Here is a 17,670-nt window from a genome sequence, read left to right as displayed (position 1 = left end):
TAAGGCTCCCCTGTGTTCTTGGTAACTAGGGGGAGTGATTGGACAGTAAATTCAGTTCGTGCGTCAGAAAATTCTATATTGTGGTGAAGAAAACTAGACCAACTTATAGGAGGTGCATAGTATGACTTACCAGTCTTATACTGCACCAGATTAATCATCCAGCATCAGTCATAATAATTCATCTTTCATTTAGGACTCGTAATGTTCGAACAGGTGCTCTGCATAGGGTTTCAGTCCCATGAGTAGTTAAATATGGAATCCAGTCTCACTGAGATTATTTTATAAGGTGAATTTTTATTCAGCAAACAAATATATAAACTTGTTGTGAAGTTTCGGTCTGACCTTCATCAGACACTGTAATATCAGCAAATGAGTAATGGTTTAGAAGTCATATGTCACAAGTGAGTGATAAAGTACTCTTAAATATATACTGTATAAGCCGACCTGAATATAAGCCAATGCTCTTAGTTTTACCACAAAACAACTCGGAAAACCTATTGGCTCAAGTATAAGCCTAGGGTGGGAAATTCATAGCAAGCATGCCTTCCAGCCCCAGTATATAGCCAGCTAGCATTGCCCAAATAGATATATCGCCAGCTAGCATTGCCCCATTATATAGCCACACACTCTGTCAGTGTTGGCTGACGCTACACGTACCTGCACGACGAATCGCGGAGAAGACCTGCAGGGGTCGTCAGAAAGGTGAGTATTGGCCTTTTATTGTGATGAAAAACTCTTATTCTCGAATACATAAAGCAAGTCAGAAACCATGGTAAGTAACATATACATATTTAAAATACTCATGTAGTCAACACATGAGTCAACATAGGAGCGCATGGTTGTATATACATTGATAAGATTACTGAAAAATCTATTGACGAGTCCAGTTGGTATAAACCGCATCAATTGAAGACCAGTCATGAGTACGTCAATGTGGGAAATGACCACCCTGGTATTACTGCTGACAAATGTCAGTAAAATAGATAATTGTATCCATAAAACATATGGAAGAAATGAACAAATGGAGTTTAATAGATGCTGCTATGCAGACAGATCTGCTAAAAAGGAATGGCAGTAGACCCCTGCTCTATAGTTTGGTGCCGTGTGTATATATTGGTGTATTAGTTGGATACTTCGCACAGAGCTCCTATCTGATCGCCATCCATTGCGGACTGGAAGTGCGTCAGTTCTCACATTCCACTGTGCTCGGCTATGGAACACAATAGCTAGCTGGGTTGAACGGAGCATGCACACAAGGGACAGGAGGATTGGAACGAATCAGGAATAATTTGACAAAGGAATATTAGATATAAAAAAGTATAGGATGATAAAATGATTAAAAATGGGATAACAGTACAGATAGATGAAATGGATATTGTAAAAGTGATGGAATGAAAGAAATGTCATAACAGTAAGATTTTCACCAGTTGTGGAAGGGATGGTGCGACCATGCAGGAAACAAATGAGTAACAGGAAATTCATACAATATTCCAATACTGTATATCGAATATTGCATGAATTTCCTGTAGCTCATACTGCAGAGTTGGAGAGGTGAGCGATGCACAACCTCCCCTTTCCATAATAAACAGCTGCTACATGACTGTAAACATTGGGAAAGATGGCGCATGACGCCACCAGGTCCCAATAGACATCTATAGGGACGTATATCCGGCCGCAAACCTGCGGACGGATATATACGTTCCTACAAGGCCTGTCTGAATGCAGCCTTATAGATGGAAAAACTGCAGTGGGAAAATTGAAAAAGCATATAAACTTTGGCTGGTGGCTTTCCTCTAACTTTAAAATACATCTACCGATACTCACTTTTACTCCTCTGTACCTCAATGCCGGCGCTGGTCTTCTTTATACTGGACACATCAGGATCGCCTGAAAAGAAAAGTTAGCCGGAGCGTGGGGACGCAATGTCCCGGCACCCGTGACTGTTAATTATTCGTGACTCTTTTCACCTCCCTCTCCCATGCTGGTGAGCGAGGCGACGTCAAGCTCCTCGTGTGTGATAGATGCCTCCCTCTTCATGAGGGAGGCGTGAATATTTAACAGGCCGGAGCACTGAACAATGTATCATGGTGCCCCAGGCAGCCTTTTGTAACTTTAAGGCCATCCTGCGTTCTCAACGGAGCCGAGATCGAGGTGAAGAGGATGATAAGTGAGTATCTGTAGTTTATCTGTGAGTATTAAGTTTCCTTTAAAGTACGAGCTGATGCAATACATTGTTGCCTCAAATAAAACAAAAACAATGAAAGTGCTGCTCATGGTCAAACTTTCATCTTGCTTGAAGATGACAGAAACTTGCCGGGAATGTCAGGTTAGGTTAAAGGACACCTGTCATCAGGTCTGTGTCACTAGTCCTGTCACCTCTACCTGTTGGAGCAGCTCACAAGGCTCTACCCCAGCCTTTATCTAGTTATTTCATACATTATTCATTGTACAATCATCTATTTTTTATCATGTAAATGAGGCTGGTCACATGGTCAGAGGCAGTGATGTCACCCCTGTTACCCCTCCCCTCTCCTCCCCCTGCTCATGTCTGTGTGTAATGTATAGTAAAGCATGGCAGTGTGTGTGCTGCATCTGCTGACATGCTGCATCCTCCTAATATACAGGTGAGAGACACAGACATCAGCTACACATGAATCTGACATGTTCTGCTGTAACATGGCTGCCTGGAGCTGTACACACATACATGCACAAACAGGCTGCAGGGGGCGTGGCCACCAGCACCAGGAAGCACATCATTATACAGCCTCACATCATTATACAGGCTGTCAGTCAAGCACTGGGGGTGTGGCTGTGCCTCCCACTCATGAATAGAGTGGACAGTTTGAATATGCTAATGCTTCATTGGACATTTCACAAGTCATTTGCATACAGCTTTAGGACCTCATTGCTTAGGTTTACAGGCATGTAGAGGGACAATGAAGGGATAGAGGCAATGCTCTCTAATGGCAGTTTATGAAAATATATTTAGTTTAGGGGGGTTATTTTGCATGACAGGTTCTCTTTAAGTCTACATTCATAGCATAAGATATAGTGCAGCAACAGAAGATGAATGAAATACTGTTTATTTTACGCTCTTCTTATGTAGGTGTTCTGGGCCTTGCATAGAAGCTCTGTGCACAGGAACAGGTTACATGGGCAGTTTCTCCTCCCAGCAGCTTTGAGCCAAAATCAAGCCTACAGAGAGATAGGTGCTGGAAAATGACAATAGAGATCATGTTGTGTCCAGAAGTAATAGTCATGTTCATAGACCAGAGTACTGCCGCTATAGAGTGGTAGGAACGGTTCCTTTACTACAACTGGAACAGAAATCCCCCAGCATTGCTAGTAGAATAAACACAGGAATAAAGATGTTTATTGCTGGCTGTGTCATTCTCCTTTTTTGTTAAGTAGAAGCAGGAGGGGTGAGTAACTATCTTAGAAGTTATAGGGAGACAGACTGCCATAAAAAGGCATAATTCTGCTTAGCAGGGACATGGAGGAATTACTTGGAACCACAGTGCACTGGAACTTGGCAAAGAAGAGACTCATCGTCTGCAAAATCCCTAAAAGCCATATATATTGCATTTTATATATTGGATATTTTGTATATATAGATATAGAGCTAGCTTTTCATTATGGCTACGTATTTATTTCACAACTGTAGTTGAATAACCTGTTCTGACTTTAGAGAATAGTAAATGCAAGTGATTTCTAGTAACGTTGTACTGCCTGTAAACCTGTATATGTATACCATTTCTACTTACCTCTTACATTAGCATTCATTTTTATATCTACCTTTTCCACTTTTCAATAGCTGCAACACTGCCTCCTCGCTCTAGTCATTTTGTAGGAAAAAATACCCATGCAACTTATTTTTTATTGAAGCAGGGGAATCCTGTGTGTTCAAATAGTTTTGGCTAATATTTTTCCTTTTTATGATACATTTATTGTTTTACCTTTACAGTTTGCATCAGTATTTGACAAACCAAAACCCATAATGCGCGAGTACAAGCTCGTGGTCCTCGGTTCTGGAGGAGTTGGGAAATCGGCACTGGTAAGTCAAAAACCTAGACCAAAATGTCAGTGTAACTTTTTAACTATAAAATGAGAGGAAATGTCCTGATTTGCAATTATTTCTTCCTCAAATATAATTACTGGAGCAACTGTGTAACTAGTCAGGATTTAAAGGGAAGCTGTCGTCTGGTTTTTACCTAGAAACTTAATGACACGTTTGATGTTTAAAACCACCAAGTATCAAATGTGTTTTCCCCAAAAACCTTCTCTAGAAGGAAACAAAGTTTACAAGACTACCCGCATGTCCAACGCGAACACAGATTAGGTGAGGAGAATGGAGCAGGGACGCCATGTCCAGTATGGCTCTGTGAACTTCCTCATGACTGGAGGTATAGAGGTGATTGCAGTATGGGGGTTATAAGATGCAGGGATCGGTAATCTATGAAATTCAGATGATGGCACACTGTGCCTTTGCCGAATAAATCTTTCTTTGAAAAATTTGCCATTTTCAGAATTCGAAATAATCGTGTTTTCAGGCAGATAGTTTTAGCACCTAAAATAAGTTGCTGAATAACATTTGTCTACTTAACATTTTCATAATTTTTGAAATGTCTGGATAATTTACTTTGTTGTCCCGCGGCTTACGGAAAATCGATATTCGATTTGTATTTTCAGAATCTACTATTTTGGAGATAAATACTGTTTTGAATGAAATTTTAAATATTTAGCATTAAAGCCACCCTACAATATCAACCTATTTTCAAATCTGCACCCCTCAAACTATCAGAAAGAGCTTTTGGGAAGATTGTTAACCTCTTGAAATCTTCATAGTATTTGAATCAAAATGGAGGTGAAATTTGGAATGGTCCGATTTATTCGGTTACAAGTTCATTTAGCCCTAAATTTCCAACATATAAAAAGAGAAAACCCTTTTTAAAATTTGTTATACAATTTCTCCCAAGTACAGAGACCCCCCATATGTGGGCGTTACTTGTTTTATGGGCGCACAGCGAGGTGCAGAATAGGAGCAGCACTCTGCAGCTGCCAGGATTTTAGTTTTCTCATTCGCCCCTTTTGTAGGCTATAAAATTTTAGCTTTTTCGATATTGACGCCATGTGGTGAGCATTGCTTTTTCCAGTGTTACCATTTTGGGGTGGGTATCCCCTATTGTTGAATTTTATGAACTTATTTTTGAAGGCAGGAGTAGAAAAGCATCAATTCTGTACTGGATGTTTTACTTTGTGTGTGTGTTCACCGTATAGACTAATAATAAGTTTTATCTTTATTCTATGGGTTGATACGATTACAGAGATACCAGACTTTAATAATTTTTCTTGTGTTTTACAAAATTTGCCAAATAAAACCCTAATGTGGGGGAAAAAAAAATCTATCATTTTTGCATCACGGTCTTCCAAGTGGCATAACATTTTAACTTTTTTGGCTACAAAGGCATGTTAAACGCCACAGTTGCGCTAACCGTGGAATTTAACGGGTTAAACGCCCGTGATCGGAGCCCACTCCCAATGCAGGTTTGCCTCCGGTGCAGAGCCGCTAAGGGGTTAAAGGGCTTGGTCACTATACCTAATGTTTTTGTAATGTGTGTTTACATGTGTGGAGCAGGATATTATGTAATTTACCATTTATACATCTGTTAATAGTTCTGCACCACTTCTTGATATGTAATGTGAAGCCTCCTGTCTTTTACCCATCGGTCATGTGATCTCCATCTGTCCATGAACAATCGTCCTGCCTGGACCGTATGATACTATTCATGAATACTAGGGTCCTGGCATGGTGATTGTTCATGGACAGAAGGAGATCACATGACTCTCCATCTGTAGCCATTTTATGGACTGGAAGGTCTGGCTGATGAGGTAAAAGACAGCAGGCTTCATTTGTCAAGAAAATGGTGCAGAACTATTAATAGATGTACACTGGTAGATTACCTAATATCCTGCCCCCCTTCCCATCCGCACCTTAACCCACATTACAAAAATCATGAGGTAATGTGGCCAACCCCTTTAAGCCCTCTTGCCCACAAGCAAGTGTAATGCATCACTCGCATTGTGAGCTTGCTGGAACGTCTGTCACAAAACCAAAGCTGAACTCAGCATGGCGGTTCCGTTCTGGTTTCTGAGTCTCAGGATCGACATTCCAGCATGCTCACTGCATCCAACTCTTGTGTGCAAGGGTTGGGCAAACCAGCGGCCTGTCTACAGCTATAAGAACAGGATAGACCGAGTGTTTATTCTGTATGAGTAACTATTCCCATCTATAAGAAAAGGAAGGACTCATGGCTACAGGGTCTGTCTGCTGGGACCTTCAGTAATAACCAGAGGGTTGACCAATGTGTGAATGAAGTCGTAGTAACTGGTGCTTTACGTCCAAAACAAGGGAGTGCAATGGTGTTGACGTGTGCACACTACTGCTCCATTCATATAGGTCACTTGTGATTCCAGCTCCATCACCTGTAGGTAGATAAAGAAGGGCTCTACTCCATCTCTAAGGGTGCTGTCACACACCTGGCTGGTTTTAATCCATTTTACAGCTGCTTACATATCCACAAATGAAGAAAAACTGTTTCAAACCAGCCAAACACATGCATTTTCAATGCATTTAACCCCTTAAGGACGCAGCCTGTTTGCAGGTTAAGGCTCGCAACTTTTTTTGGAAATTTGACCAGTGTCTCTTCCTGTGGTAATAACTTTTCAACGCTTTAAGATATCTCTGTGATTTTGAGATTGTTTTCTCGTGAGACATTGTAGTTTATGTTAGTAGTGTCATTTCAGTGATCCGTTCCTTTTTTGGGGGGTAAAAATTCAAAAATTTAGGAAAAATTTGAAAAAAATGACTATTTTCAAAGTTTCAAATGTTATAATTTTTAGACAAAAAGTGATACCACAAATTTTTTTTGATAGAAACCTTTTGCCATTGGTCTTCTTTTTATATCCATAATTTGTTTTTTTACGTTTCCATTATTTTTATGGATGTGAGAAGGTTTGAAGTTTTAGTAGCAACTTCTCAGATTTTCTTGAAATTTGAAAAATGCGAACTTTTTGGTGATCAATTCAGTTTGGAAGTGCTCTATAAAGGCTTATGTACTATATACCCCCACAAGTAACACCATTTTATGAACCTAACATCTCAACCTATTCAAATCAGCATTTAAGAAGTCTGTTAACCCTTTAATTATTTTTCCGGAAGCATATGAAAATGGAGTGGAAATTTTGAAATTTCAATTTTTGATTTCAATCTTTCCAATTTAGCCCTAAAACGGATACATTCAGAAGGAATTTGAGGTAAATATATATTCCTAATTTCTTGCCCTGCTTCTTCCGAGTACAGCAATACCAGACATGTGGATGTCAGCTGCTGTTTCCCCGCACATCGATGTCCAGAACAGAGTTAGCGATACCGGGAATTTGGAAGGCCAATTTGGCTGCAAATATTTTGTGGTGCCACAGTGTAATTGAAGAGCCCCTGAAGTAAAAGTACAATAGAAAACCCCCCAAAATGTCACCATTTCGGAAACTAGACCCCTCAAAGAATTTATCGGTGGTTGTGGTGAGCATTTTAACCCCCGACACGCTGGTCAAAATTGAATGCAAAGTAAATGGTGCAGAGTAAAAATTGTGTTTTTATCTCAAAAATGTCATTTTAGTGCCTCATATACTGTGCCCAACCCATGCCACTTTAGACAAACACCCCAAAAATCATTCTGCGGGTTGTCCCGAGTACAGCAATACCACACATGTGCCAATAATTTACAGACTGGGCGCACAGAAGGGATGAAAACGGAAGGAGTGAAATTTTGATTTTCCAGCTCCGTTTTCACATGTTTGGATTTGGAGTGCCATGTCATGTTGGCAGGGCCCGTGAGGTGCCAGTGCAATAGAAACCCCAATAAATGATACCATTACGGAAACTAGACCCCTCAAAGAATTTATCGGTGGTTGTGCTGAGCATTTTAACCCCCGACACGCTGGTCAAAATTAAATGCAAAGTAAATGGTGCAGAGTAAAAATTGCGTTTTTATCTCAAAAATGTCATTTTAGTGCCTCATATACTGTGCCCAACCCATGCCACTTTAGACAAACACCCCAAAAATCATTCTGCGGGTTGTCCTGAGTACAGCAATACCACACATGTGCCAATAATTTACAGACTGGGCACACAGAAGGGATGAAAACGGAAGGAGTGAAATTTTGATTTTCCAGCTCCGTTTTCACATGTTTGGATTTGGAGTGCCATGTCATGTTGGCAGGGCCCGTGAGGTGCCAGTGCAATAGAAACCCCAATAAATGATACCATTACGGAAACTAGACCCCTCAAAGAATTTATCGGTGGTTGTGGTGAGCATTTTAACCCCCGACACGCTGGTCAAAATTAAATGCAAAGTAAATGGTGCAGAGTAAAAATTGCGTTTTTATCTCAAAAATGTCATTTTAGTGCCTCATATACTGTGCCCAACCCATGCCACTTTAGACAAACACCCCAAAAATCATTCTGCGGGTTGTCCTGAGTACAGCAATACCACACATGTGCCAATAATTTACAGACTGGGCACACAGAAGGGATGAAAACGGAAGGAGTGAAATTTTGATTTTCCAGCTCCGTTTTCACATGTTTGGATTTGGAGTGCCATGTCATGTTGGCAGGGCCCGTGAGGTGCCAGTGCAATAGAAACCCCAATAAATGATACCATTACGGAAACTAGACCCCTCAAAGAATTTATCGGTGGTTGTGGTGAGCATTTTAACCCCCGACACGCTGGTCAAAATTAAATGCAAAGTAAATGGTGCGGAGTAAAAATTGCGTTTTTATCTCAAAAATGTCATTTTAGTGCCTCATATACTGTGCCCAACCCGTGCCACTTTAGACAAACACCGCAAAAATCATTCTGCGGGTTGTCCTGAGTACAGCAATACCACACATGTGCCAATAATTCACAGACTGGGCACACAAAAGGGATGAGAACGGAAGGAATGAAATTTTGATTTTCCAGCTCCGTTTTCACATGTTTGGATTTGGAGTGCCATGTCATGTTGGCAGGGCCCGTGAGGTGCCAGTGCAATAGAAACCCCCAATAAATGATACCATTACGGAAACTAGACCCCTCAAAGAATTTATCGGTGGTTGTGGTGAGCATTTTAACCCCCGACACGCTGGTCAAAATTAAATGCAAAGTAAATGGTGCAGAGTAAAAATTGTGTTTTTATCTCAAAAATGTCATTTTAGTGCCTCATATACTGTGCCCAACCCATGCCACTTTAGACAAACACCCCAAAAATCATTCTGTGGGTTGTCCCGAGTACAGCAATACCACACATGTGCCAATAATTTACAGACTGGGCACACGGCAGGGGTCAGGAATAAAGAAGCACAATTTAGGTTTTCAAGCTTCGTTTTCACTAGATTGGTAATGGGGGGTACCCCCGAGGTACCAGTACAATAGAAACCCCCAAGTAGTGAACCTATTTTGGAAAGGGCACCCCTCAAAGAATGTATGTAGGCTTGTATGAGCATTTTAACCCCCAACACGCTGGCCAAAATTGAGTGCAAAGTAAATGGTGCAGAGTAAAAATTGTGTTTTTATCTCAAAAATGTCATTTTAGTGCCTCATGTACTGTGCCCAACCCATGCCACTTTAGACAAACACCCCAAAAATCATTCTGCGGGTTGTCCCGAGTACAGCAATACCACACATGTGCCAATAATTTACAGGCTGGGCACACGGCAGGGGTCAGGAATAAAGAAGCACAATTTAGGTTTTCAAGCTTCGTTTTCACTAGATTGGTAATGGGGGGTACCCCCGAGGTACCAGTACAATAGAAACCCCCAAGTAGTGAACCCATTTTGGAAAGGGCACCCCTCAAAGAATGTATGTAGGTTTGTATGAGCATTTTAACCACTAAGGTGCTGGCTCAAATGTAATACAAAGTGAGTAGTGCAGAGAAACAATTGTATTGCAATTTATCAAATATGCCATTGAAGTGACAAAAGTATTTTGCCCAACTCATGCCACTTTAGACAAACACCCCAAAAATCATTCTGCGGGTTACCCCGGTTAGGGCAATACCCCATAGGAGGCAATAATCTGTAGGATGGAGACACGACAGGGCTCAAAAGGGAATAACTTGTTGGAGCACAGACATTGTACTTTTTTTTTTCTTTTTGGCATCATGAAAGATTTGTAGATGCCAATAGGGGCCAGTACAGTAGAAACCCCTAAGAACTGACCCTATTTTGGAAACTACACCCCTCCATGAATTAATCTAGGGGTATAGTTAGCATTTTAACCCCACAGGTGGACCCCTGAAAAAGTGCATAATGGATAGTGCATAGTAAAAAATATCCATTATGTCATTTTGTGCCCAGCTGCTGCCACGGGAGACAAACACCCTAAAAATCATGATGCATGTTTTCCCGGGTAAAGCATACGGGACAGTAATCTACAGGCTGGGCACATGGCAGGGCTTAGAAGGGAAGATGCGGCATGATGTATAAGCTGTGCGTCAGGGTAACAACAGGGTACTCTAAAAATCCAGGGATGTATGATAAATTCGGAAGCAATCTTTCATACATAACCCTGGTTTTTCTGGGCATGTCTCACAGTGATGAATGGTGTCCTTCCTAATGCCATTTTTGGAGCACACCCTGCACCTCTTTTGTGACCTTCCCTTGCTGGCTGATTGGGGAACTACTCCTGGAAAGTGCTGCCCTGGTACAATACGTGATGTGGCCTCACTTCCAGATGTGCTAGCACTCTCCCCTTCCTGGTCTCCAAAAAGAAAGTACTTTATTACCACCTCTTGAAATTCCAGGAAAGTTCCCCTCTGGCCGGCATATCGATGCAGCACATAAGCATTATACAATGCCATCTGCATGATGTGCACGGCCAGCTTCTTGTACCACACCCTCGACTTCCGCATGGCATTGTACGGCTGAAGCACCTGGTCAGACAAGTCCACCCCTCCCATGTATTTATTATAATCTAAAATACAGTCTGGCTTGGGGGCTTCTGCACTGGCACCTCGTACTGGGACAGGGGTGGTGGTGTGCTCATGTATTGTGGTTAATACAAGGACCTCTCTCTTGTCCTTGTACTTAACACACAGTACAGAGTCGCTGCATAGTGCCCTGCTTTCGTGCCTTTTAAGTTTTTGTCCAAGCAGCGACTTAGGGAGACCTCTCTGATTTCTGCGTACAGTGCCGCATGCCGCAGTATTTCTGGAAGTGAGGCACTTGAACAGGGTGGTGCTGGTGTAGAAATTGTCCAGGTAGAGGTGGTAGCCCTGGTCCAGCAGTGGGTGCACTAAATCCCACACTATCTTCCCTGTAACACCCAGGAAGGGGGGGCATTCTGGGGGCACTATAGTGGAGTCCTTCCCTTCATATACCCTGAACTTGTATGTGTACCCTGATGAACTTTCGCACAGCTTATACATCTTCACACCATACCTTGCCCTCTTATTGGGCAGGTACTGGCGGAATTGAAGTCTCCCTTTGAATTGTACCAGGGACTCGTCTATGCTCACATGTTTGGCGGGAGTATATGCCTGGGCAAACTTGGCACTAAAATGATCTAATATGGGCCTGACCTTAAATAACCGATCATAACTGGGGTCACCTCTGGGTGGGCACTGTGTGTTGTCAGTGTAGTGCAAAAACTTATGGATGGCTTCAAAGCGCATCCTGCTCATTGCCATGCGGAACATGGGGGTGTGGTACAGTATGTCTGTGCTCCAGTAGTCCCTGATTGAAGGCTTCTTTACTATCCCCATAAGGAGTATTATGCCCCAATACTTGTGCATCTCTGCTGCAGTGACAGGGGTCCACCTGTAGGGTTGTGCATAAAAGGACGTGGGGTTTTGGGCAATATGTTGTGCAGCGTAGAGATTTGTCTGAAATATAATAATATTCAGCAGCGCCTCATCAAAAAAAAACTTAAAAAAGTCCACAGCTCTGAGCCCTGTCGTGTCAAAGTTAATTCCAGGATGGCCCGTAAAGTCAGGGACCTGAGGGGTATAATTATCTGGGGCTACCCATGTGGGGTCAGTGGAAGCCCCAGACGCTTCTCCTGCAGAAGTCCCAGAAACTTCTCCTGCAGAAGTCCCAGGCACTTCTCCTGCAGAAGTCCCAGGCACTTCTCCTGCAGAAGTCCCAGGCACTTCTCCTGCAGAAGTCCCAGGCACTTCTCCTGCAGAAGTCCCAGGCACTTCTCCTGCAGAAGTCCCAGGCACTTCTCCTGCAGAAGTCCCAGGCACTTCTCCTGCAGAAGTCCCAGGCACTTCTCCTGCAGAAGTCCCAGGCACTTCTCCTGCAGAAGTCCCAGGCACTTCTCCTGCAGAAGTCCCAGGCACTTCTCCTGCAGAAGTCCCAGGCACTTCTCCTGCAGAAGTCCCAGGCACTTCTCCTGCAGAAGTCCCAGGCACTTCTCCTGCAGAAGTCCCAGGCACTTCTCCTGCAGAAGTCCCTGGAACCCTACGGCGCCTTCTTGGGGGTCCTTCCAGGTCACTAGAAGATGAGCAGGAGGATGATGATAAGTAAAAGGGACCATCATCCCCACTAGCTGACTCGGTGTCAGAGGCAAGCATGTTATATGCCTCCAACACGGTGTACGTCTTCTGAGACATTGCACACAAAAAAAATAGAGAACTAGAAAAATTAGATAATGTGCACCAAACTACACGGATAAACCGTCTAGCAGGCACACAAAAAAAAAAAAATATAATGCACACCAAACTACACGGACAAGCCGCACAGATGGCACACACAAAAAATAATGTGCACTAAACTACACGGACAAGCCGCACAGATGGCACACACAAAAAATAATGTGCACTAAACTACACGGACAAGCCGCACAGATAGCACACAAAAAAAAAAGAGAATGCACACCAAACCACACGGACAAGCCGCACAGATGGCACACAAAAAAAAAAGAGAATGCACACCAAACCACACGGACAAGCCGCACAGATGGCACACAAAAAATAATGTGCACTAAACTACACGGACAAGCCGCACAGATAGCACACAAAAAAAAAAAGAGAATGCACACCAAACCACACGGACCAGCCACACAGATGGCACACAAAAAAAAAAGAGAATGCACACCAAACCACACGGACAAGCCGCACAGATGGCACACAAAAAATAATGCGCACTAAACTACACGGACAAGCCGCACAGATGGCACACAAAAAAAATAATGTGCACTAAACTACACGGACAAGCCGCACAGATAGCACACAAAAAAAAAAAGAGAATGCACACCAAACCACACGGACAAGCCGCACAGATGGCACACAAAAAATAATGTGCACTAAACTACACGGACAAGCCGCACAGATAGCACACAAAAAAAAAAAGAGAATGCACACCAAACCACACGGACAAGCCGCACAGATGGCACACAAAAAAAAAAGAGAATGCACACCAAACCACACGGACAAGCCGCACAGATGGCACACAAAAAATAATGCGCACTAAACTACACGGACAAGCCGCACAGATGGCACACAAAAAAAATAATGTGCACTAAACTACACGGACAAGCCGCACAGATAGCACACAAAAAAAAAAAGAGAATGCACACCAAACCACACGGACAAGCCGCACAGATGGCACACAAAAAATAATGCGCACTAAACTACACGGACAAGCCGCACAGATAGCACACAAAAAAAATAATGTGCACTAAACTACACGGACAAGCCGCACAGATAGCACACAAAAAAAAAAAGAGAATGCACACCAAACCACACGGACAAGCCGCACAGATGGCACACAAAAAAAAAAGAGAATGCACACCAAACCACACGGACAAGCCGCACAGATGGCACACAAAAAATAATGCGCACTAAACTACACGGACAAGCCGCACAGATAGCACACAAAAAAAATAATGTGCACTAAACTACACGGACAAGCCGCACAGATAGCACACAAAAAAAAAAAGAGAATGCACACCAAACCACACGGACAAGCCGCACAGATGGCACACAAAAAATAATGCGCACTAAACTACACGGACAAGCCGCACAGATAGCACACAAAAAAAATAATGTGCACTAAACTACACGGACAAGCCGCACAGATAGCACACAAAAAAAATAATGTGCACTAAACTACACGGACAAGCCGCACAGATAGCACACAAAAAAAAAAAGAGAATGCACACCAAACCACACGGACAAGCCGCACAGATGGCACACAAAAAAAAAAGAGAATGCACACCAAACCACACGGACAAGCCGCACAGATGGCACACAAAAAATAATGCGCACTAAACTACACGGACAAGCCGCACAGATAGCACACAAAAAAAATAATGTGCACTAAACTACACGGACAAGCCGCACAGATAGCACACAAAAAAAAAAAGAGAATGCACACCAAACCACACGGACAAGCCGCACAGATGGCACACAAAAAATAATGCGCACTAAACTACACGGACAAGCCGCACAGATAGCACACAAAAAAAAAAAGAGAATGCACACCAAACCACACGGACAAGCCGCACAGATGGCACACAAAAAAAAAAGAGAATGCACACCAAACCACACGGACAAGCCGCACAGATGGCACACAAAAAATAATGCGCACTAAACTACACGGACAAGCCGCACAGATGGCACACAAAAAAAATAATGTGCACTAAACTACACGGACAAGCCGCACAGATAGCACACAAAAAAAAAAAGAGAATGCACACCAAACCACACGGACAAGCCGCACAGATGGCACACAAAAAATAATGCGCACTAAACTACACGGACAAGCCGCACAGATAGCACACAAAAAAAATAATGTGCACTAAACTACACGGACAAGCCGCACAGATAGCACACAAAAAAAAAAAGAGAATGCACACCAAACCACACGGACAAGCCGCACAGATGGCACACAAAAAATAATGTGCACTAAACTACACGGACAAGCCGCACAGATAGCACACAAAAAAAAAAAAAGAGAATGCACACCAAACCACACGGACCAGCCGCACAGATGGCACACAAAAAATAATGCGCACTAAACTACACGGACAAGCCGCACAGATAGCACACAAAAAAAATAATGCGCACTAAACTACACGGACAAGCCGCACAGATAGCACACAAAAAAAAAGAGAATGCACACCAAACCACACGGACAAGCCGCACAGATGGCACACACAAAAAGTAGCTACGTACGGGTACACCTACGGCGCTCTGGAAAAAAATATTACCAGGCACCGAAAAAAAACCTATGTGCACCGCGCAAAAAGGCGCTACAAATGCACCTAGCTTGCCCTAAGACAAACTAACTACCGCTAAGACTGCTAAAGATTCTGTGCAGCGCTATTCACACGGCGCACTGAAAAGTGCGTCCAGTGCAGAACAACGCTAACACAGCGCACTGAAAAGTGCGTTTGGGTTCAGAAGGGACAGACAGGGAAAAACGGAAGACACGTGGGATCACACAAGGCGATCACACAGGGAACACACAGGACACAGGAAAAAACAGATAGGATGGGAATTTGTAGGGAACAATAGGGATCAGATAAGGATCAGAACACTATTTATAGTGTAAAAGTGTATTTTGGTGCACACAGTAACGCTCTTTCCTCTCTCCAGCGATACCAAACCAAAATGGTGCCGCTGGAGGAAGAGGAAGGGGCTAAAACCACGTTTTTCAGCCCAAAATCGCTGTAATTGGCCAGTCAGGTTTGACTGGCCAATCACGGCGATCGGCGGGCGGGACCGATTTGATTGGTCGGGTGACGGAGACAGGAACTCCTCCTGCCTCTGTCACCCAATTCTCGTCCCGATGTCACCACGTCGCGAGACGTGGTGACAATTCTAAAATCCTATGCGCTCGCGCCGTAGCTGTACTGCGCTGAGCGCTAATCGTCGGAAGCTGCGCAGTACAGCTACGGCGCGGAGCGCTAAGGTGTTAAAGATGGTTTTAAACAACACCATAACTGTAGGTCCTTATGACCTGATTTTTGACACCTGACTTTCATCTATTTCCACTGCAATTGAGCACACACTCATTCTACTACTACTTATAGACCTTGCTCTCACATATTTTCATTGTGTTTAAGTAAATGCAATGTATAAACACAACGTGTGAACATATCCTTATACAGACAACATAGAAAGGAGAGGCTGTATCTCTTATACCACCAATAAATGTCAAGCAGAACCTTCTATTCTTTCTTCTTCTGTCATGAGATGGACTCCAATATGGCTTCCGATTCATATGTGAGACGTGAGAAATGAGCATCAGGCCTGCTTTTCATTGCATTAAGCTGCTGGAAAACATGATCATCTTTGCTTCTGTTTGGACAAGTTCATCAAACATTATGCAAGATCAAAGGGTATTGCCATGCAGTTTGCACAATGAAGAGACCTGTACAGATGGGCGGCTGTGATTTTGCTTATGTGCATGAGGTGATGGAACATGTTTTTCCACTTGGATAGAGCGCTAACCAATATGTAGCCGTGTATAATGCCGGCATTAACTCTCTCTGCTTTTTCAGTAGACTGGGCTATTATACAGGACTTTATTATAGCGTATATTGTATTGTACATTGTTAGTAATAGATAAGAAGTAACGGGCAAGCGTGACCACATTGTGATTGCTCCAGTAGCCTTTCAGGAAAGACGCGTAACACATATAATTAGAAGAAATTATATAAGATCATTTTCTGGTTATACATCCTGGTTCTCCAGGATTAAAAAAAAGTCTACTTTTTGTCTCCGCACTATTCTGTAAATGGTAATTCTTGCTGTGTCTTGTCTCTTGTAGCCTTTGGACCACAGTGGTGCTGGATGTTTTAAGACAAAAGTATTATTTTTTTTTTTTTCCAATGTGGAAAGCTCTACACATTTTCGTTTTACTGCAGATTTCACAGATTTTAGTATTTTTAATACCTGAAGAAAACTGCTGCTGCGATCACCCTTTAAACACTCTAGACCAGTGATGGCTAACCTATGTCACGGGTGCCAGAGGTGGCACTCAGAGCCCTTTCTGTGGGCACCCAGGCCTTCATCCCAATACAGAGATTGCCAGATAGGACTCAAGGCTTCCTCCTGTGGTCTAATACAGCCCGGGACTTGCCATTTTAAAGCGGCATCATTGGCTGCCAGGGTTACAGCAGGAACAAGAAGGAGTGGATAGAGACAGATTATTGTTGGAGCTCCTGCTTTGAGAATCTTGATTCTTTCTCTTCAGGGAACCCTGGAGGGAAGCTAAAATCCAAATTTCTCCATCTTTCTATTGTATTGGTGGCACTCTATCTCCAAAAAGTCCACCCTTACTGCTCTAGACTATGGGCTTTTTACGCACAGCCTGGATAGATTTGCCTGAATGTTATTTCGTCCCTTGTGTTCCCAACCGAAAACACTTCCGAAAAGCTTAAAGGCGTTTTATAGGCATATCTCTCCCCCACCTTTTTGCAAACTGATCTGAGCATCACTTTGTGACATACAAGCCATGCAATTCAAGCACAAGGTTATTTGAATTGGTGCTACAGTTCCACAGCAACACAATGGAGAATGGAGCATGTCACTTAATAAATCCCTCATAAATTATAAGATGCATAATACTAAACTTGCAGCATAGGTAATTTTAGCTGCTAGTATGTTATATAGTCTGGCTCC

At 42.9% G+C, this 17,670-nt stretch overlaps 1 protein-coding gene across 2 annotated transcripts in view; it reads left to right on the top strand.

Annotated features, from left to right (window-relative positions):
* Nucleotides 1-17,670, top strand: part of RAP1A (RAP1A, member of RAS oncogene family) — a 51,467-nt gene that overhangs the window by 20,625 nt on the left and 13,172 nt on the right. For both annotated transcript variants that reach the window (XM_072137695.1, XM_072137696.1), the window contains exon 3: nt 3,965-4,054. In XM_072137695.1, the coding sequence (XP_071993796.1) occupies nt 3,998-4,054 (57 nt within the window). In that variant the 5' untranslated portion in view covers nt 3,965-3,997. The remainder of the gene's footprint in view (nt 1-3,964; nt 4,055-17,670) is intronic.

Source organism: Engystomops pustulosus, chromosome 2 (genome assembly GCF_040894005.1).
Source record: "Engystomops pustulosus chromosome 2, aEngPut4.maternal, whole genome shotgun sequence".
Taxonomy (NCBI): domain Eukaryota; kingdom Metazoa; phylum Chordata; class Amphibia; order Anura; family Leptodactylidae; genus Engystomops; species Engystomops pustulosus.
The sequence above is the reverse complement of the archived record's forward strand: the minus strand, read 5'-3'. Positions and strand labels throughout refer to the sequence as shown.